General features: G+C 39.4%; 1 protein-coding gene across 5 annotated transcripts in view; it reads right to left on the bottom strand.

Moving 5' to 3' along the window:
* The window catches only part of PRKCZ (protein kinase C zeta), a 41,455-nt gene that overhangs the window by 8,935 nt on the left and 11,420 nt on the right, over nt 1-21,100 (bottom strand). The window contains exons 1-9 of one of the 5 annotated variants that reach the window (XM_041463630.1): nt 12,933-13,048; nt 12,614-12,699; nt 10,182-10,313; nt 8,980-9,061; nt 8,626-8,678; nt 6,424-6,612; nt 3,946-4,043; nt 962-1,048; nt 191-326 (exon numbers count right to left, since the gene is read on the bottom strand). In XM_041463630.1, coding sequence (XP_041319564.1) covers nt 191-326; nt 962-1,048; nt 3,946-4,043; nt 6,424-6,612; nt 8,626-8,678; nt 8,980-9,061; nt 10,182-10,184 — 648 coding nt within the window. In that variant the 5' untranslated portion in view covers nt 10,185-10,313; nt 12,614-12,699; nt 12,933-13,048. Of the gene's footprint in view, nt 1-190; nt 327-961; nt 1,049-3,945; nt 4,044-6,423; nt 6,613-8,625; nt 8,679-8,979; nt 9,062-10,181; nt 10,314-12,613; nt 12,700-12,816; nt 13,049-21,100 lie in introns of those variants that run through there. The other 4 variants (XM_041463631.1, XM_041463627.1, XM_041463632.1 and 1 more) reach the window with 4 other exon arrangements.

Genomic DNA, 21,100 nt, shown 5'->3' with positions numbered 1-21,100 from the left:
TTGGGGAAAAAAAAAACCAAACTTCTATAACAATTCAGTTCCAAATGTGGTTCTATTCAGTTAAGATTTTTTAGAATTAACTTCCAATTCCACAACCAAATTCTGGGCTCAGTAACACCAATGTTAATATAAAAATTAATTTTCTTAGTGTTCTCTAAGAGTGACAGAAGAAAGGTCAGCACAATCCTACCTTGCACATGCCATAATCTGTCAATTTGATATGACCCTCTGCATCTAAGAGAACATTGTCCAGTTTTAAATCTCTGTAGATGATGCCTCTTTCATGTAGGAAGTTTAGAGCAATACAAATTTCAGCAGCATAAAACCTGAAATTAAGGAGAAAGTTCATATTAGCATTAAGATGGTACAAAAGCTGGAGTAACTTAAATATCTCTTCTTAAAACATCATTTTATGCATCAATAGCATAAAAAACCCAAGCTACATTTACTGATAAGGACACTGACCTCTTATAAGACCATTCCCTATATAAAAATGAGGGGTTTTTTATTCTACTAGTTAAGAAAATATTTATTCTTTATTCCACAGATTTTTTTTTTCTGAAAACTCCACATAGCAAGATGGAAGATGTTTATTTTCCTCTTATTCAGAGTGACAGTGAGCCTTTGTGTAGTACAGGTACATGCAAACTGGATTTTTAATCTTCTCCCACCAACACTGTATTATTTCAACATCAGAGCAAATTAGGCAGAATTTTACATGTTCCATCAACAGATCAAAGAGGCATCACCTAAATATGAAGCAATAAAGAGGAGTGAATTGGAATAACTGCTACTATTGGAACTATATTCCAATATAGTTTTGCTCTCTAAAAATATTCATGTTCTTCAAAAAAAAAAAATAAATTTTACATTTCTTCCCAGTCAGGACATCCCAAACTTAAGAATCCAAGTGCAAAAAGCACCAGAACAGAAGCAAACACGTGCCCTGTGCCAGGGATACCTTGCATGTTCCTCAGGAAGTTTCCTCTGCCGTTGCATGTGGAACATGAGGTCTCCCCCATTCACATACTCTATGACAAGGAACAATCTGAAATTACAGAACACAGTTAATGCACTCCAAGGAAACTCTCTAGGAAAGCTGGTTTTATTCTTCCCGTCTGAGCCATTTTCAGTTCCACTCTTGATTCAGAGTTCTAGATTTCTTATAGATACAAAACTATTTAAGAGGGGGAAAAAAGCACTTATTTTATGTATATTATGCAGGAACACTCCCATTATTTAAATGCTGCCACCTTTATCTGTATGTATAAATTAATTACAATTATTAATTATATTAATATATAATGATATGAATTAAACAAGTGTGACACTGTACACAACACAGGCACCAGATGGAAGCTCTGGGCTCATTTGTTCCTCTGGAGAATCAATGTTTGAACCAGGCTGCTCCAAACCAGGGAAAGGTCAGCAGGGGACAGAGATCCAGGTGGAACTGGGCAGACAGAAGGATTCTGTTGCAGTCTGCAGGAAAGCTTTCATCCTTGGGAAAATATGATCCAGGCAATGCTGCCAAGGTCAGAGAGAGCTCAGGACAGGAACAGAGCTGCTGGGGCAGGTTGGGCTGGCCCAGGGAGCAGCATTTCCTTGTACACCTCATTTTCCATGAGCTGAAAGCTCCTTTCCACACATCCACACACTGGAAAACATTCCTTTTGGAGAACACATGCTCCAGCCTCTCAGATCACTCTAGCTGGTGATTTGATTGTTCTTTGGAAAAGGATTCTTCATTTGAAACACTTAAAAAGTGTTAAAACTTAAACCAGGAAAATCTATTGGACAAAATCCAGCTGGCAGGACTCTGAGTGGCCTCCTCACAAGAAGATAAATGCTAAACTGAAATTAAATAAGCAGCAAACAAAATACATAACAATGCCATGAGTATTTTATTACAGCACTCCTGGTGTTTTTTGTTTCCAGCTTTCCTATCCTCTTTAGAAGTCCCCAGTGTTTTATCACCATTCAGAACTTGAAATTGCAAGTTCCTTGCCAAGTCATATTCAGGAGTGTCAGAAGTGGCAGGCCTTGCTGGGTTTAGAAGGATTTACTGAAACACCACCAGGTTTGCAGGATGGAGGTTTCAGACTGTTGGAAGACACTTATCTGGCAATTCTGGGCAAGTCCAGGGCCATATTTTATTACAATAATGAAACAAGCATCATCAGTATCTGAACTATGAACAGCTACATCAATTAGCCTCACATTTAGGTACACATTTGTGTTAAATACTTATTTAAAGCTGTATTCAAGAGAAAGAACATTTCTTGCAACTTTCCCCCCATTAGTACCCTTGTCACAACTTGTTCTATTACAACTCATTTTCTTTGGACCACTTAACACAATCTGATGTTGATGAATTTATTCACTTGGAATCAGTTTTGTGCTTTTCCTGCTTGATGTAAATGAGGTCATAATTATGATTTTATAACATTACAGCCATAATCAAATTGTGAATTCATGACATTATGGTTATATCCATGGCAAATGGCTGAAGTTACCAACAAAAAACTAGAGTGTCACTGGAAGAAGCAGCTGGGCTGCAAAAGCAGGACTCAAAGATACACCAGGAACACAGAAAGCTTGGATTATGTGCAGCATGGGGTTTTTTTCCTATTTCTGCTCCTCAGCTCTGTCAGTGTAGCTGCCAAAGAGGAATGCACAGGATCCTGCTGCTGACTCAGCCTTTTCCTGGGTTTCAGTAGTTACAAGAACCCTCCTTCTCAACCCCTCACCCTGCCTGACCACTTGAATTTTTGTATCAGGTGTACAGTTCTACTTTGTGTTTGGTGAGAAAGTGTTTGGGAATGTTGGCTTAACTTAAGAGCCTTTCCCAACAGTTTGTCAGTTGTGTAAATGCTTATTTATTTTTTCTGATGAGTTTGTTTTGGTCACATCCTCACTCAGTGACCTCCAGAGATCATTCTTCATTTCTTTCTCCTTGCTTCCAAACACTCTTTGGTCCATGTACCTTCAGAACAGACACAGCTCCTTTACCTCCTTCATCTCTGTTTTCTCTGCTAGGAAGATTTCCTCTGGCTCTAACCATTGGGGAGGTGAAATTTTGGGGACTGAAGAAAAGATCCAATGCATGGCTTTGTATTTTAAAACTTGACAATACACATTGCAATAAACAGATTATTATTCTTAAGGATAAATGACTGGATAATCCATGAAGACTTTAAAACTTTGCACTCTACACTGCAAGTGAGTTGGATAAATGACAATTTTCTGATTATGAGATATATGGCATGAGGCATTATAAAAGTGTAACAGCAAACAGGTGCCTGTGAAAACACAAAAAATATCCCAAACCACATCCCAATTCCCCAGGAACACAGGCAGGGACATGAAAGTTCTTGTTTTCTTCATAATACAATTGCAAAATAAGCAGCAAATAATCCAGTTTGGATTGTGCACACAGGGACAAAGAATTAGTATTTCTGAGTTAAATAAGCACTTTCTCAAAAATCACACAGTGCTTTGATATGTGCTAAAGGCTTTAAGCCTCCCAGGTAACAACAGCACTGTGCAGGTAGGGGTTTATATTATTATTAAAAGGTTATTATGGGCAGCCCAGCTCTCAGGCTCTTTAGGAACAGTGAAGTGCTGAGAGCTGATCTGGCCTCCTCAGCAGAAGCTGCTGTAAGCTGTTGGGAAGCTCTGTGCTCCCCATTTCACAGGGCTGTGCTCAGGAAGGCAGGACAGCTCCTCCTCTCCCTTCAGGTCTGACCCAGAACACCACACTTTTCTCCACACCTCTACTCCCCAGAACTGACTTTGTTGCAGCACTGAACCCCTGACAATGCTAATACTTCCTTCCAAAAACTCCTGGCTGTGTGATGGCAGTGGTTACATTTGCTTTAGGGGAAGCAGTTTAGCACAATGATCAAGGAAAAAAGAAAACAAAGAATTTCAGATCTTTCTTACCGACTTGTTGTTTGAAAGCATGAATGTAAACCAACTAGGAATGGGTTACTGGATGCCTGTTCAAACACATGTTTCTCTGTCTGTACCCAATCAATATCCTGAAATAGAGTAATTGAACAATCAGAACTCCTGCTGGATAACCACTGTGGGTATTCCCACAAAAACACCTGTGACCATCACAGTGCTGCCTTGCACACACTGGCATTGTTACATTGCTCTTCAGAAAGGCAAGGACCCCTTAAAATCTGGAGGAAATTATAAAACATTGTCATTCAGTTATAAATTCAGAAGTTATTTAAGCAATTAAGGAAGGCCTGCACAAAATCTAAGCCATTGTTAATAACATACATCTGCAATATTTGATAAACTGCTCACACTGCTGCATGGAAATAAATTCAGTTCTTAGATAAATGATCCCAAAGCTGCTGAAGCAGCTCATGCCAGTAACACAAACAATGTGAATCTCCAGCTTTTAAAAGGTTTAAGTGAACTGAACTTCATCTCCTCATCTGAAATTCAAGTTTAATTCAATGATACTACCAAAACCTGCTTAGTTGGTCCAGCCAAAATCATTAAAAGCATCACAGGTACCTTTAATCCTTCAACAGGAAGAAGTCCTGAATCCCCAGTGCAAAACCACATCATAAAAACAGTTTGCATGATACTGGCACAGTGCTGCAAGATTCAAAGCTGGGATAACAAAGCATTTAAGCTTTATTTCATAGAACCACACACAATTTAAACATCACAGACAGCTGGTTTAGCAGCAGATATTCACCCTTCATACAATGCACTGATCATGTGCCACCCTGCAAACACTCAGGACCCTGCCAATATAGCAGAACTGTAATTGTTCTAAAAATTCTCCATTTACCACAGATACTCCCAGCTTCCCAACCAATCTGGAGACAACAAATGGAGACTGAAATGAGACCTTCCTGTCAGGGATGGATGCTGACACTGAAGTCTCAGAGGAAACCAAGAACTGTCACCATCCAATTAAATAAACCTGTTAGGTTTTGTGTGTGGACCCTTGTGAAGATACATCACCTTGGAGGGGTAAACCTGAGTCCAGACCAAAATCCAGAGCCAAAAACCCAATTTTGGATAAAGCACTAAATATGTCCACTTCTTCTTGGTTTAACTAAATGAGCTTCTCTTAAAGAGAGTCTTTAAATTAACTCTTCATTAGTGCTCTTGGCATTAGGATTATACCAGTGCTCCACTTAACAAAACTAAGCTTAGCAAAACTGAACAGAAGCCCAGGTATTTGATTCCTCTCCACTAGCAGCCATACCCTGGTAAGCACCAGGTGATTTAAACATGCTGATACTTGCTATGTAATTGATTTTTTTCTTTGTGGAACACTTCTAAGGTGAAATTTCCATTACTTGTAATATCACATGCACTCACAGAATTCAGTGAATTTCCTATCAATTCCCAGAATTTCATTATATGGCTTATCTTAGAGAAAAGAAAAACCAATTAGCTCTGTCTTCTATGTAATTATGAGAGCCACAATTCCAGAAAGCCTTTCCTCATCTACCTCTGCTTCTCAAACAGCTGCACAACTCATTAAACAGGACTTGGCTTTGGCTCCCACCTTCTTGGAAAAACACATGTTAAAAAAGGAAAACAGTAAATAAACCACACAACAGCCTCATCTTGCTTCATAAAAAGGAAACATCAAATAAATGAGAGAGCCAAAGGATTTTAGAACTAAGCCCAGCCTCTGGAATAATGTCAGATGACAGAGCAACTGATTGAAACTACCAAGACAAAGAGCACTTAAAATAGTGTTTTGATGGTTTTTGCACAAACACCCTACTTTCAATAAAGTGCATTATAGGAAAAAGATGAAAAAAACATTTCCCTTTTTAATTTTCAATTTTCCCCCCAACTAGTGCATTTGAGACCTTGTATTAAAAAAAATCTACAGGATTTTGAAAATAATGGAGAAATGCAGCAGATTTCTGTGGCAGACAAAAACACAGGGATCTCAAATGGCAGTAGCATAATTTTTGAACTCATGGAAGAAATATTTCAGAATACTGAGTCACTTGCACATAGGCTCTGCCAGCATGAGTATAAGAACAAAGTTTCAGCTCCTTTTCTGACACACAGACAATGCTTTTGCCTTGGAAAACACATTTGCTTCCTTTCAAAATTAAGTGACAAATTCCACCCCATTTATCTCATCACTTACAGATTAGTACATCCAGGTTGGAATGTTTAATACATGATTTCTACCAAGACTATTAGTAATTGTTAGTTGTTATTAAAATAAGGGACATTTCTGTCAGATTTCATCCTGGAGCTTCATGCAGAGTTGATGACAAATGAGCTCAAAAGTCAGAAAAACTTCTCTGCCAGAGAAGCTGTCTGAAACATGAGCTTCTTGCTTAGTTGAATGGTTTTTGTTAAAGCATAATAAGTTTTTATAGTATGTAAAAGAATGCAATTAACACAGACTTTTACCTCATCATCATGAACCAGTTCTTTTTTCACTACTTTCATAGCATAGATCTGATCATTCTTTTTTAACCGAACCAGAAGAACTTTGGCATAACTTCCACGGCCAATGACTCGGATTAAATCAAAGTCCTGGAGTCCAAGCCCCTGAGAAATCTTAATTCCATCCATTCCATCAATGACTGGTTTGAGATCCTGTATAAAAAGAAACAGATGCTAGAAACTGAAGACATTTCCATAGCAAGTAACTATTAAAGCAGAGAGATCTTTAAGCACTGGACAGAATTTGCTGACTTTGCTTGGCACTGGCACCCAGGGCTGGATGCTGATTGGAACACATTTGTTTAGAAATGTTTGGTTTCCATTGCATTTGCTCTAACTAAAAGTTACTGGTTTTTTTCTAGGCAGCAGTTCATCCAACTAATCATTTTCATATTCCCTGCTAGAAAGCAGAAGGCAGTGCCTTGAGAAATGAGGTTTATCCAAATTCCTGAACCTCAAGGCATGCACATTGTATCCTTTGTACAAAGTGAGGAGCATTGCTCATATTCTGACAGATACAGCACAAATTAATAAAGGCTATCTAAAAATAAGATTAATAAGGACACACTAATTTGCTAATGAATATACCTGTCTTGGTTTCTGTTTAGGCAACAACTGTCTGTGTTCAGCTCACTATCATTTTAATGAAAATTAAGATTTCTAACAGGTTCCTGGGAATACAGAGAAGCAGATCTCAATTTCTTAAGTCTGGACATTTGCAGGAAATATTCCACTATGAAGAATGTTATTTTTAAATTCATTATTTAAGAAAGAGAAATTTTATCTTGGCTATTTGCTGGAATTAGATGTGAAAACATGGGACTGAAGATGGAGCAGCTGAACCACATGAATGCAGCAGGTACTTGGACTTTCAGGTTTTACCAATATACCCAAGGCTTTGACACACTTCTGTGGCCTATTTTTATCTGACCTCACACTACTGTACTTGCAGACAGATCAGCATTCTGCAGAACTGTGGAAAGTGTTTATATAAAGAATCTTGATCTAGGATTGACTGCTATTAGAAGAGATTGCTCTAAGCTTAAAGATTCTAGACAAAGCCCCCAGAACACCAACTCCTTTCTGGGGGATACCTTAAATCATTTCAGTACAGCTCAAAGGCAAGGTGGCACAATCAGAGCAGTGTCATTCAGGACAGCTGAGCAAACAGCATCTCCCAAATTTCAACACAAACCTGAGCACTGACCACAGCCAAAGTGAGCAATTAAAATTCTTCGATGTGCTTCTAATTTTTACCCTTCCATTTCTGAATTTGAGATAAAAATCTGTAGCTACATGACTGAAAATAAGGCAGTCAGTCACCCAGGAGCAGGAGCTGCTCAAGTGTGAAAGGAATGGTAGTGACAAGCATTGTAGTGGAGGCAAAGGACAAAGGTGCAGCCTTGCTAGAGGGGAACATCAGAACAACTACCAGTGCTGTGCAGAGTGCATCCTATTTATTTTAAACATGCCAGAAGCATTCTTAAAAGAAATGTCTAAGCCCTTTATAATTGAAGCATATTCAGATTTTTCAGACTGCTCTAAAGGAATAACATTGTTGATGTGCAGAGATTGAGTCAGATCCTCTACAAAAGACCTGAAAAAAGAGTTTAAGTGTACATTATTCTACTTGTGTTTCCACAGGAGCTGTGTAGAAATGCTTAGGTATTATTTATATGAACCCTCTCAGAGAGCTGGGTAGTTAATGGGTCACCAGACTGAACCAAGTTCCACAACAATAGCCTGAGGTGACAAAGGGTGAGCATCCATTAGGGACAGCAGACAAGGCAATGGCAAAGCCACCATTTGTTGTAAGGACCATAAAAGTCAAACCCTCTGCTAAATCACTGTTATTCCAACAAATGGAAGTGAGAAAACAAAAATGTTAAAAGGTATCTTGGATCATGAGTGGAATGGCAACAGCTTAACACAGAAGAAATCTGAAAAATATCCAATAAAAATGCTTTAAAAAAATTATACATGTTCAGAAAAAAACCTCAGACTCTTGAAAAGGGCAGCAGAAAGGCCAAAACAAATAATCAGCTATTTTATAAAAAGTTGAATTATTAGGTTGGACTTGATGATCTCAAAGGTCTTTTCCAACCTAGTTCATTCTGTGATTTGGAATACATAAATACAAATTGCAAAAATATTTTAAGAACATACCTCAGAGTCATCTTTAATGGTGTCATGTTTCCGGTTTGAAGGAATGTAGGGAACTGGAAAAGAAATCAAAGTAGTGTGGTTACAAAGGCCCTCATTGAAATAGTTTTAAAAATCAATAAACAGAAAGATATTTAGTAGCTTATGGCCAGGTTGCTTTAAACATTACTCGTCCATACTGACCATATTTTGACCAGGTTGCTTTAAACATTACTGGTCCATACTGACCATATTTTGACCAGGTTGCTTTAAGCATTACTGGTCCACATTGACCAGTTGACCATATTTTTCCACTTTTGTAAACAGGAAGAGGAAAAAATGAGGGCAAGAGGGATTCTAAAGCAGCAAAGCACTCACTTCCATCAGTGTCTTCTGAAGGGAGATCAGCCTCATCGTTTTTGTCATCTAAGCGAGGTTCCTGGGAAGGCATGACCGAATCCTGCCAAACACAGCCACACAAACAAACCCCACTGGGCATGCAGCCCTGGGGGTGCCCTGCCTGAAACTCCATGAGATCCTCCCCTCTTCCACAAGGAAAACTGGATTTTGGAGACTACATGTCCAAATATTAACATTTTGTAATGCGTTGTAAAAGCAGCCTAGCAAAACCTCAATTAGCCATTCTCTGCAGCTACAACAGATGCTTGGCTGTCTTCTAAAAATAAGAGTGGGGTATTTTACAGCAAAGTTCAAAATTTTATTCTACTTAAAGACCTCTTGAGTGTTTCACATGGAACTACAACCAAGTAAACACTTCAGCATGATGTTACACACTCCATTTAGAGCACTGGCATATTCCTTTCCTGCTTAATAAAAACATGAATTTTTTTCTCATTATGCATAAATTAGTGAAGGCCACAATAACAGGTATTTTATATTGCATTTGGACCCTGGGCTCAACCCCCAGACAAGCAGGACTATTCCAGGAAGTACAACAGGCATGAAGAAAGTAATTGGCAAAGAATTGGTAACGTGAAGGCAAATCACATACAACACCAGCAAAGAAAAATACTGGTTTAAGTTTTAAGTCACAAAAAATGATACAACCACCAGTGAAATACTGGGGATGAATACAGGAAAGGGGTAAAATTGAGATACACAGATGTTTAAGTGTTTTGATGTTTAAAGCCTAGGAAAGACACCAGCATTGGCAATGGGCTGAGGGCCATGGAGAGGAAGAGAACAGTACTGGAGAAACTGAGGTGGCAGGAACAGGAAAGCAATAAGTCTTTCTGAAAAGAGCAGTGCAGAAATTATATCAGTGCCTTAGCTCTTAAAACATTCCCACAGGCTAAAAGGAATAACTTCTGAGGTCGTCAGTGTCTATTGGAGAAGCCAAATTCAAGCCTGAGCACAGTGAAGTCATATCACAAGCCTTCTTTCTCACTTTCTCTCTGCTCACAATCCAAAGGCTTGCCCTCCACAGAAACTGAAACCCAAACACTCCCAGGTGTTACAGATCCACAGCCATGGCCACATTTCCTTACTCAGGACACATCTACCAACAGCAGCACAGGCCAGAGTGGCACCCCTCAGCCCTGCCCAGAGCACACACTCACCATATGCCTTTTGCAGGTCAGTGGGACAAGGATGTGACAACGTTTATGGACCAACAGCTTGCAGTTGATACACTTGTAGCCTTGCCTTGCGAGCCCCCATATCCTTTCACTGCACTGGCCACAGTAAGCTCTCTGCAAGCCACAATGCACATCATCAGTTCCAGGAGCAATCCCTGCTGGAAGTCAGCAGTTCTCTAGCAGCAAGAGCCCATCCCAGTCACCTAACAGATGTTCAGTAATAATTTTAGAATGTCCAGAATTACAATAATAGCTGAAGGTTACACTTCACACCCAGAATTCAGCTAAATAGAGGGGTTTTTTTTTAATGAATGTTAGGAAAACAAATACCTCAAGCATATGGAACACATTACAGTGTGACATTAGCAAATTATTGTTAGAGAATAAGTCTATTTAGAATCTCAGGTTTTGACAGAGGTCACCCAAACAAAACTGCCAGAAGTTTGTAGTACATAATTATGTATAAGAAACACCCAAACTGACTGTGCTGGAGAACACTGGCACCAAATGTTAAGCAGACAATGTATAAAAAGTGTTCTACATCTACACCTATACACTTTAACAGTGGGAGAAACTTTGCATAATTAAAACCCATTAATCATGTCTGATATCAAGCTTCTGTGTTGCACTGAGCATCAAAAATCTACGGTGTTTTTATATATGTAAGAAAAGAGCATGTGAGTTAAATCAAAATGAGGGTAAATGAAGAATCCAGACATCCTGCTGCTGACTTTAACAGGAGAGGTTTTTAAATCATTGTTCCAGTGTATGTTGCTATGGTCAAACTACAATCTGAGATCCTTATACACCAAGGAGTCACCCAGGCCTGGGGATTGACAACACAAAACCCACTCCCGAACCCCTGGCTGCCAAAGCTCTCCAGTCATTCCTGCAGCAGGCTGAGGCATTGCCCATCACCCTGCAGCTGCACAGGAGCCCTGCTGCTTCCAGCCCAGCTCAGCCAGACCTCCCAAAGCCCCAGTGCCAGCCTGCTCCTCCCAGGCACTGCCCGTTACACTGCGGTCACCAGCAGTGAGTCACACACACCCCTGCCCAAAACTCCTCAGCTCCTGAAAATCCCTGCTAGCAGTGCTGGAATAGTCAAAAACTAATGATCAAAGAATGGAGCATTTCTTCAAACAAGCATTTTATATTGTTCTTGCTGTATTTTGGTAGTTTTAGAAAACAAGACTGAATTCATTCTCCTTCATCTGTGCAGCCAGTCCTCTTCGTCAGGAGAAACCCAAACTGCACTGCCCAGAGGAAAGAAAAACAACCCAAAAACTGCCTGATGAGAGGAAGCCTGGGACATCTATTGCCACCTCTTCCAAAATTCCTGGCCCACCAGACTTCCTTCAGTATCCTTTTATAGGTTTTGCAGCAGTAGTATTAAGACTAAATAAAACCTGTCAGGCCCTGGAAGTAGGGGCAGGTCCCCAGTTCCATCAGAAATTCAGGTAACCCTTTCACAGCTCTCACATGCAGTCAAAGCCATATCAGAGTTGACCTTTATGTTATGTTCAACAAGATTAAAGTTTAAATTTTTGCATCTGTTCATTTATCTGAATGATCTGAAAAAGTTACAAAAGGTTTCCTTAAGGAAAAAAATCTTTAAGGCAACACTCCAGCCTTAAAAATTCCATCAACACTGAAATTTGGTATTGAATTCAGTAATACAGACATTACCATAATACATTTAGTGATAAAATGCTGAGTTTTAAGGGGTTTTTCCTTCTTTCAGTGCACTTTTGGGGTGGGAAATTTTAGAAAAAACATCCCTGCTGAATGAAAGAGTTAACTCTTCCGAGTGCACTCAGTTTTGTGTGGAATTCTCCCAAGTACATTTGTATATATGCTGCAATACTTAGGCATAATGGGATAAGTGAAGGAGGTGTCTCAGCCTTAAAGCCACATTCACTTGCTTATGTGGATTAAATCAAGCTCTCCAAATGCAGCTGTATTTTAGCTCAAAAAAAATATTTTTTTTTAAATTCTTAGATTGTGTAGTACCTCAGATACTAAACAGTTAAAGCCCACATCAGCAGCTGTAACTTTTATGGATGGCAAAGTGTTCTGAAGGTAAAAGATTTTGCTAACAAGCAACCAAAATCACAGGAATGGAGAGAGGAGAAGCTGCTCCAAGGATGTATCAGCTTAAACAGTCACAAAAACAGTATTTTAGACTTCAAAAATAAATAATTTCCACCAATCCTGTATTAACTCAAATTCAAACACCGCCAAGTTTCGCCTGCTCGTTATGACTCGAATAACACCGCAGAGCCCAAAATGTCACACCAACAAGCATCCTGCTTTTCCTTTCTTTCCAACACTCCAACACAGAAAAAGCACAGACTGAGGCAAACAATGAGCACAGAACATGAGCAAACCCCAACGTTTCATGCAACAGTACTCACTCTGTTAAAACGTTTGGCTTGAAACAAATGCCCATTCACTCGGTACAGCTTCCTCCATCTTCGGGCTCCCCGGCGGTAGATGGATTCTAGGGAAGAAACCAGAAAGGTGTAAGGCAGCAGCATGGCAGCCCAGCAGCACCACACACGGCAGGGTAAGCAAGTTGTGACTCAGAACAATCTTGCTTTCCTAAATATCAACGCACAGCCACAATCCCTGGGGATTTGGATTTTTTTAAGGCAGCCGTGAGTGACGGCTGGGGCAGGATGTGCTTTCACCGCTGCCTCTCCCTTCCCTCCAGCCCTGTCTCTTTTCCCTCACATGATCATAATCCCGTTACAGCTCCGTGCCTGCTCTGGCTCAGGTGAGAGGGACAGAGCTGTTAAAGGAGCAGCTCCTCGGGGAAATGGCGCTGCTGCTCTGCCCTGGCACCTTCCACGGACACGCACAAAGGATGGCTGGTACGATACTGATAGCGTGAGACGTGTTTGGTACTGATAACACCTCACCCATGCCACATTCAACATGTTATAAGTCTGCAGAGTTACATCATTTGACTTCATTTTTACCTTGACAGTAAATATTTCTTTTGTTCAGGCAGGTCAAGTGCAAGTCCACGATTATTTTTAATATATTCTAAACATAACAAGAAATCATTTAATCTGCTTAAGCCAAACCCAGTGTCTAATCCAAGTTACTTTTCTTGTGGCTGTTTACATGCAGATGAGCAGCTTCTGTGTGAATGGCTAATTAGAGAGTTTGATATTTCATATTAAGTGTTGTGCCACAGGGGTCCCTTTTAGAGCTGCTCACAGCCGTAAGGGTGACACAGCCAAGCCCTGCACACCACCAGGGTCACAGCTTCCCACAGCTGGTACAGGTGGGTTCTGTGAGGAACATGGATGTATAAAGACTCTGACAGACCTGATTTCTAATTGATACTTTGTCAGAATAAAGCAGACTGTACATTTATAATCCCCAGGAACTAAAGCAAAAGCATCTTAATTTTCATCTTTAATGTTACTTTCAAGTTTCAAACATTCACACTTCATCAAAGATGAAGACTTTTTTTAATAGAAAAACACAGATATTTTCTGTGTCAAATGATAATGCAAGTAGTAAAAAGTTTCTTTGTCAAGAAATTATTTTAGCATTATATTGAGCAAGCCAAAACTCACAGGCTACTGACACGCAATGTGTGAACACTGGCTGCAATACTGGTCTGATTTTAGATCCTCTATTTTTGTCCTTCCAAAGGAAGCATTGAAGTTTCTGTGATTCCACATCCACAGTGCCAAATCCCCAAACATTCATACCTACTCTATTTGCATGTGCAAATGTTTACTGTGCAAGCATTTGAAACAGATACTGCACTATTAAACTAATTGTTAACAATTTGGAAAAAGAAAACCAACCAGCTTCTCAAAGCAGCTAAAGGACTGCACACCCAAAGTGGCAAAGACAGAACTACTGGAACAGACATGCAGACTGGATATGGCCATTTGACTCAAACAACTTTTCCAAACCTGCCAAACGTCAACCTTAAAGCAAACTTTTCTCAAGTGCAAAGAACATTAAAATGAGAACCTAGCAAATGACTGCAAGGTTTTTAACTAAAATATGTTCAGCCACAAACACCAATGGAAAACCCTTCCATCATTTCTAGGGTGACTTTTCACCAAGAGGAAAAAATCTCCACAAGGAATTTTTTTTCCAAAATAGTTAATTAATTCATCAGACAAAGCACCATATGGAGGCAACGTAATACATCTGTGATCTGAACATTAGCTTATCACTGACATGAGGAATATTAAGTGAATGATAAGTTAACGAGCAGCTTGTGCTGATGAAGTCTGTAAATAGAGGAGCAAGTCACCTCCCTAATTAATGATAAATATTAAATCAAAGGCAGGGTTTTATATCATGTACTTATGAGGAAACAGACTAACAAAAACTGAGCTTCATATAGACCAGCTTTAAAAAGTGGGAACCCCTACAACTGATCCCCAGGACTGCCATGGTTCAGTGCAGGGGCTGAGGCAAATCAATCCATATTTCCTATTCCCTGGCTCCAAAAGGGGCCAAGGTAAAAAATGAGAAAACAGCCATCCCTGCAAGACACACCTTTATAGCACACATTCTATTATTACTAGACATTAGGATTAAATTTCTATGACAGAATGAAACACTCTTGTTCACTGAGGATCCAAAACTGGGACAAGTGGCTGATGCACCACATGGTTGTGCTGCCAGAGACCTCGACCCCTGGAAAACTGAGCAGCCAGGAACCTTATGAAAGGGGACATCCTTCCCAGAAACTCCCCCAAGGATAGTGCCAGGCTATAAAAAGCAGTTTGGGTTTTCAAGATCATTGTTATTTTGAAGCATTATCAGCTACAAGTCCCAGCCAGAGCTCTACCAGATCAAAGAAACCACCTTGAACAATAATCAGATTCATAAAATGGCAATAAGTGCATACCTTGAGTTAAGGAACAATTTATTGTCAGTGCTGTGTGAACAAAGCTCTCATCTGACTTTGCATCTCATCCCTTCACATGGCAAAATGAACCCAAACAACATTTTCAGGGACATGTTTCTAGAACACTTCAGAATAAAACAAGGAATGGATTCTGTGATTCCTGGTATCCAAGAACTAAACCAAGTTTTTACAGGATTGATCCCAGCTACCTAGAAGGAGGAATGCCACCACAGAAGTCTGACTATTTAATTACTGAGCTTATTGAAAAGGGCTATTTTGTAATTTATTTCACAGCACACTTCAGTTAACTCATTAAGGAGTTCGAGTTGGCTGCTTGCAGTCTGATGGAGATGATATACTCCTAATTAAACAAAGTAATCTTTTCTGATGATTAATATTAAACAAAAGACATTACCTAACCAAAAAAAAATTCTTTCAAACCCTCATTTTGTATCTGAAAACGTTTAGATTAAAAAAATCAAGTATATTTTAAGCTCTTAGCAGGGATAACAATTTTTCATTGGGGAACACAAATATATATTTTAAGTAGAATGAAGGTGCAGAACTTTATGTACTTCCAAGATTGGAAAATAGAAAGAAAAAAAACCCAGCCTTTTTCAAAGTAAGAGTACCAGGGAAATAAAAGTACTCAAAATAAAATAAACCAGCTGCCTCTACCTAAAAAGCAGTGGGGAACAACTGCCAGTTGCTGCTGTGCAATTCTTCCCTCTGTTGTCAAACTGTGCAACTACATCACCAACAGTGATGCACAGGAAACCCTGCACAGAGATCTGATATTGGCTTTCCAATGACATTTTCCAGGACTGGGTTTGGGCTTCTTTCCTCATCTTTTAAAAAATATCGTAGAAAAAAGTTCTAAGGAAAAATGTGAACACACAAAATTTAACTGTGGACATAAATTGACAAGCAATGTCTAGTGTTCAGCATTAATTCCAAATTAATTTATCTACACAGGATACCCCCCAATACCATAACAAGATCTGTAGAACTCCACAGAAAGGATGAGAACTTTGTGCTGAAAAATGTAACTTAGAAAAGCAGGGGAAAACACAAGGAGGCACAATTCCTTTCCAAATGACAACACAGTTGGTTTCCACCAATGAAGGGCAGTGAAGATGGCCACAAAAATTATTCCCTCTTCATTTGGATTTCCAAATGCAATTCCAAAGCTGGCTTTTATGTGATCCAGCCCTAATAAAATCTGCTCCTATCCTGAGCACAGAGGTAATTTGCTATTGCTGCAAATCACTTCTCAGAGATTAATACAACTTGTTTACAGGCCAATTACCCAGCCTGCCAGCTGGACACTACCAGAATGCCCAGTTTTTGTTTTGTTCTTTTAATGTTGTGCTGAGCACACAAGTGAGCATTCTTTCAAAACCAACTCATGAATTACAAGGGGGAAATTGATACTGGCATTTCAGATAGACTGGACTTGGTAAAGAAATTACATATAAAGGTAGAACACATTTTTTGGAACACTAAATTCCAAAGCACACTTTGATAGTACATTGCTCGACATCTGTTATTTAATTTCCTAACATTGAAACAATTTACGTGCTTCAGAAAGCATTTTTAAGACATGCACTGGATGTTAAGTGGCCCTTCTTTTTATTATGAATAAGCTGCTGCATACAATTGAAGTTGGAAAATGAAAAGAGTATCCTTAACAATATGGAGGTATTAAGTGCTTTGACCCCTTGCAGTTATTGCAAAATATTAAATGGCCAGAAGATAGCTTTTTAAATTTTAATTTAAAGCTGATTAGCACTTGGGAAACCATCTCCCCATCCTTTTCTTTTCCAACAGACACTAAAATTAACTATGAAGTCTGTGAAGAAAAAACACAGTTAAGACAGCAGCAATGACCAAGGAAGTACAGGATCAGTGGAGAACCAACAAGGAAACAAATGTCCCACAGAGCAGCAGCATTTATTGCAGCACAGCTGGGTGAACATCCTTCCCCATTGCCCCAGAAGGGGCAGCTGGGTCCCACCTGCACTGCACACCCCCAGTGCTCCCTCATGCCTGAGCTCTTGGGTGCTCACCTTCAAATCCTGCTGCTAAAATGGCTCCGTGGCACTGCAAGGTGACAAAGTCACACCTCCAAAGACAATGCCACAAACACAGCAGTGCTAACAGCTCATTTGGAGCGAGTCTCTGACTCACAAGTCTGATTTTATGTGCAATTTATCAGATGTACTTGAAAATAACAAAATATACCAAGTGTTACTCAAGAAATGGTCACTAAATCCAGTCAGTGGCTGCTGCCCCAGCAGTGACCATGTCCTGGTTCTGAGCACATCAGTGACCACAACCTGCTGATGTCCTTCCCTCCTCAGCCTCTTGTGCTGACACTTCTGCTGTCTGCAAGGCTGTCCCAGACACAGGATAAAATGCTGCTCTAATTTGAAAGAATATTATGAGAAGGGTCAGAAGACAACTGGTGGTGAGTCCATGCTTCTGAAGGTGATGAACATTTTTGTTTAGGCAAGAAAAAAAGGTTCATATTTTCCCTTCTCTAACTGGACCCTCTAAGCAATTTTCAATTCACAGCCTTTCATGATGTGCAGTTGGCTCTTCTGGTTACAAAGTCATTGGTCACACAAACCCCAAAACCAAACTTCCCTTGCATGGTTAATAGTAAGTCCAAAGGCTTCTTTTGATGATTGCATCATTAATTTTCCCAAAATAAAAATCACTTTCATTAGAAGATTTACAAAAATGAAAAGTGAATTTAACGTTCTATTAGCATCATTCAGGACCTGCAATAAAATGTTTGATCAAGCTGAAAGAGTACTGAGCCAGTACTTATTTAAATTATTTAATTCTTTAATTTAGCTAACTTAGGACTGAAGTACAGCAAAATGAAGTTCTGAACATTTAAGCAATCTGTAGCATCTGCATCCACTTTCAGGCCACTGTTTTGTTCTTAAACAAACTTCTATGTCTTAGTACATCCATGAAGCAATATTTTCTACTAGAAATAAAAGCCTAATAACAGAAAGTCTCTGTCTTTTGTACACCCTGGAATCACTGAAGAAAGCAACCAAAAAAGTGAGGAGCAACCTATGAAGTTTGCTGCAGGAATTTGGTTCTGCTGTACCTCATCAGCAGCCTGCATGATTTAAGACTTGCTGGGAGTCTTACCCTAGAGCTGACAGCTCACATTTTCAAGAAAATTTTCATCTTTTGAGCACATGCAGTTCATACTTGTGGGTAACTGAAAGGGAAATCCAGTTCTTGTAACTGAGTGAGACAGCAATCAGAAGGAACTGAATCCACATGGTTCAAGTGTCATCAGTTAAAACTTGGTCAGATCTAGTTTTCACCTAGTCTTTTTTATCTTAAAAAGCAAATTATGACATGTCTATTGAAAAGGTCAAAGGAAAACCAAAAAGCTAGCTAGTGACAAATCCCTGAGAAAACATTGTAGAAGATTTTGCTTGAAGAGTCCGATTTCCCTGGCCTCTTGTCCTTTAGAAAACAGTTAACTAATTTATCTTATCCTATGCCAAATGTGATTTTTAAATTAATTTTAGCATATTTGATCAATTGTCTTTCTCTAAGTTGAAGTCCTAGTCTTGTCTTCTTGCACTGAAACATCCCACTGGCTGTGACCTGTCCCACCCATCCATTTCCCCCTCATTTCAGAGTTACCAAGACAATTCTACTTGTATTACTACAATTACAATTACAATTCTACTTTGTGCTCTACTGCACACAAAGCTGATCATCACAGAACTACCAAAAGTTTCCAGAACATGTGCTTGGAATGAAATTGAAATTAAACTTAGGTAACTTTGTATCAGAGTTAACAAAGTAAAGAACAGGGAGTCTTGTGCCAGTCACAGGGCACCTGCACTGCTTTACTGAAGAGCACTAGATGAGAACCTAAATTATTGGAACAAGTATAGAACAGCATTAGCAGCAGTAGTAATTTATTGTAAAAATAAAGGCCATATGAAAATCCTGGAGTACTGCCTTGAAATAGCTTCTGGTTTCCTTTTAAACCTGCCCCCAGCTAACAATTCAAGGACAAGCCCTAACAGATGCAGAAGAAATAGCAATGGAACTCGAGTTACAAATGAGGCATTTTCTGGTCAATACTGAGATCAGTTTTTCCTTTTGCCACTGCCATGGCAGCTCCTTCCCCATGTGGTTTCAGGATGAACTGCACAGTCTGCTCACCCTTCTCTGCCTGCCAGTGCTCAGGGCTCTCCTGTGCCTCTCCTGGGAGCCACCCTGTCAGCAAGCCTCAAATGTGCTGCTTTTTGCTTTATTTATCCCCCAGACTTGTACTACTGCAAGCCCTCAGAGGCTACAACTGCTATCAGAGCCTCCCAAGGTTTGCTCCTGGTGCCCCCCACTCCAAATGGAATCTCACACACAATCTGGTTTCTCACAGCAACTCCAAAATCCAGGAATCAATGCTGAAGAGCCCATGTACCTGCCCTGCAGGCCTCTGCTGTGAATTCTGTGGCTCAGTTCAACATAAAAAAACAGAACTTGCATAGAGAAACTAATTTCCAAAAGTATTACACAGAACCCAAGTATAATAATATATCATTAACCTCGGCTGTATAAATGAGGAGGTTACAAATTAAACAGCTCTTCCAAAACTGAAACACACAGGCCTAACTGGGGTTTAGCAAGCTCACAAATATTCACTAATTCCAGCAAAATCAAAAAGCTTCACCACCTCCTTGCCCATTTAGTTACCCAAGTGCCTGAATATCAAGAGTGGATTTATCAAATTATAAGAAGATATGAGATATAACACAGGGAGAGGAACTAGACATTACATCAAAGAGAAGCTTTCTGAAACCAGGTGACACCCTTTCTGCATTTAATATACTACATTCTGAGTAACAGCTAGGAGAGGGGAAGTGGAATAAAGAAAAAAGAACACAGATTATTTGCTATGACACCTTAAAAATCAGCACATGCAGTCCCTAGTCCATTGTAGTTTTAGTCTATGGTTTATAAATTGTAACACAAACATCTGCTATGACACCCAGCACCTTTAATTAAGAGCAGATCTCAAATCCCACAATCAGACTTCTGCTTTATAATTTTATGCCTGAATTATAAAAGCAAGGTCCAGCCCTTTATTCTTCAATGGACATTTCATAGCTAAGAAAACTGTTAAGATTATTTAGAATTATTAATCATGAAATTATTATAAGCAAACCAGACCTTTAACTACAATTCTGTTCTCAGTAACTTATGCTGCCTCACAATCTGTCTCTTTTTCAAATATGTCACATCTGATACAAATGTGGTGCAGTTAAGACAGAGGAAGAGATTTCAGGTATTCCTGAGAAACTATGACACAGCTATTTTTAAATCCTAAGCAAAAATATCTTAAATTAAAATAGTACAGTCCCTCCCTCCCCCCCAGTTCAATTACTAAAATCCAGGAGAGGGTTACTAGCAGTTTCAAAATTGCCTAATTATCCAGTGCAATCCAATCTATGTCTTCAGAACAGTCTCTATGGTGGCAATAGTTCTTTTCTTCATTGGGGGATTAAATTGGTTCACGTGCTCTGAATAACCTAATCACTGCTGCCAATACAGTAACAAATGAAGGGAAAAACCTGCCTTATGAGCTAGAAAAATATTTACAGGCCACACTACTCCAGCAAGAAGCCTTCTAAAGCTATTTCACAGTACCAGGCAGGACGTAAAGCAAAATCAAATATCTATACCTAAAATAAAGAGCCCACAACAACAATTAGGTTACTACAATACCTTTACTCAAGCCTGTGATGAAATTTTCAAGAAAGATGGCTTGGGGGGAAAATGAAGTCCAAACACCTAATGCTAAAATACTGAGCAGATAAACAAAGAGCACAGGAGACATGCACAACACACTGTAATCATTACCAGAAAAATAAGGCAGCAAAATGAGCCAGAAATATTAGATAATAAAAACTATCACACTAACGTAGTACGTGCTAAAACATTTAAAACATATTCATTCTCT

The sequence above is a fragment of the Pyrgilauda ruficollis genome, unplaced genomic scaffold (genome assembly GCF_017590135.1).
Source record: "Pyrgilauda ruficollis isolate IOZ18807 unplaced genomic scaffold, ASM1759013v1 scaffold169, whole genome shotgun sequence".
Taxonomy (NCBI): Eukaryota; Metazoa; Chordata; class Aves; order Passeriformes; family Passeridae; genus Pyrgilauda; species Pyrgilauda ruficollis.
Note: the sequence above shows the minus strand (reverse complement) of the source record. Positions and strands in the feature narration are given on the sequence as shown.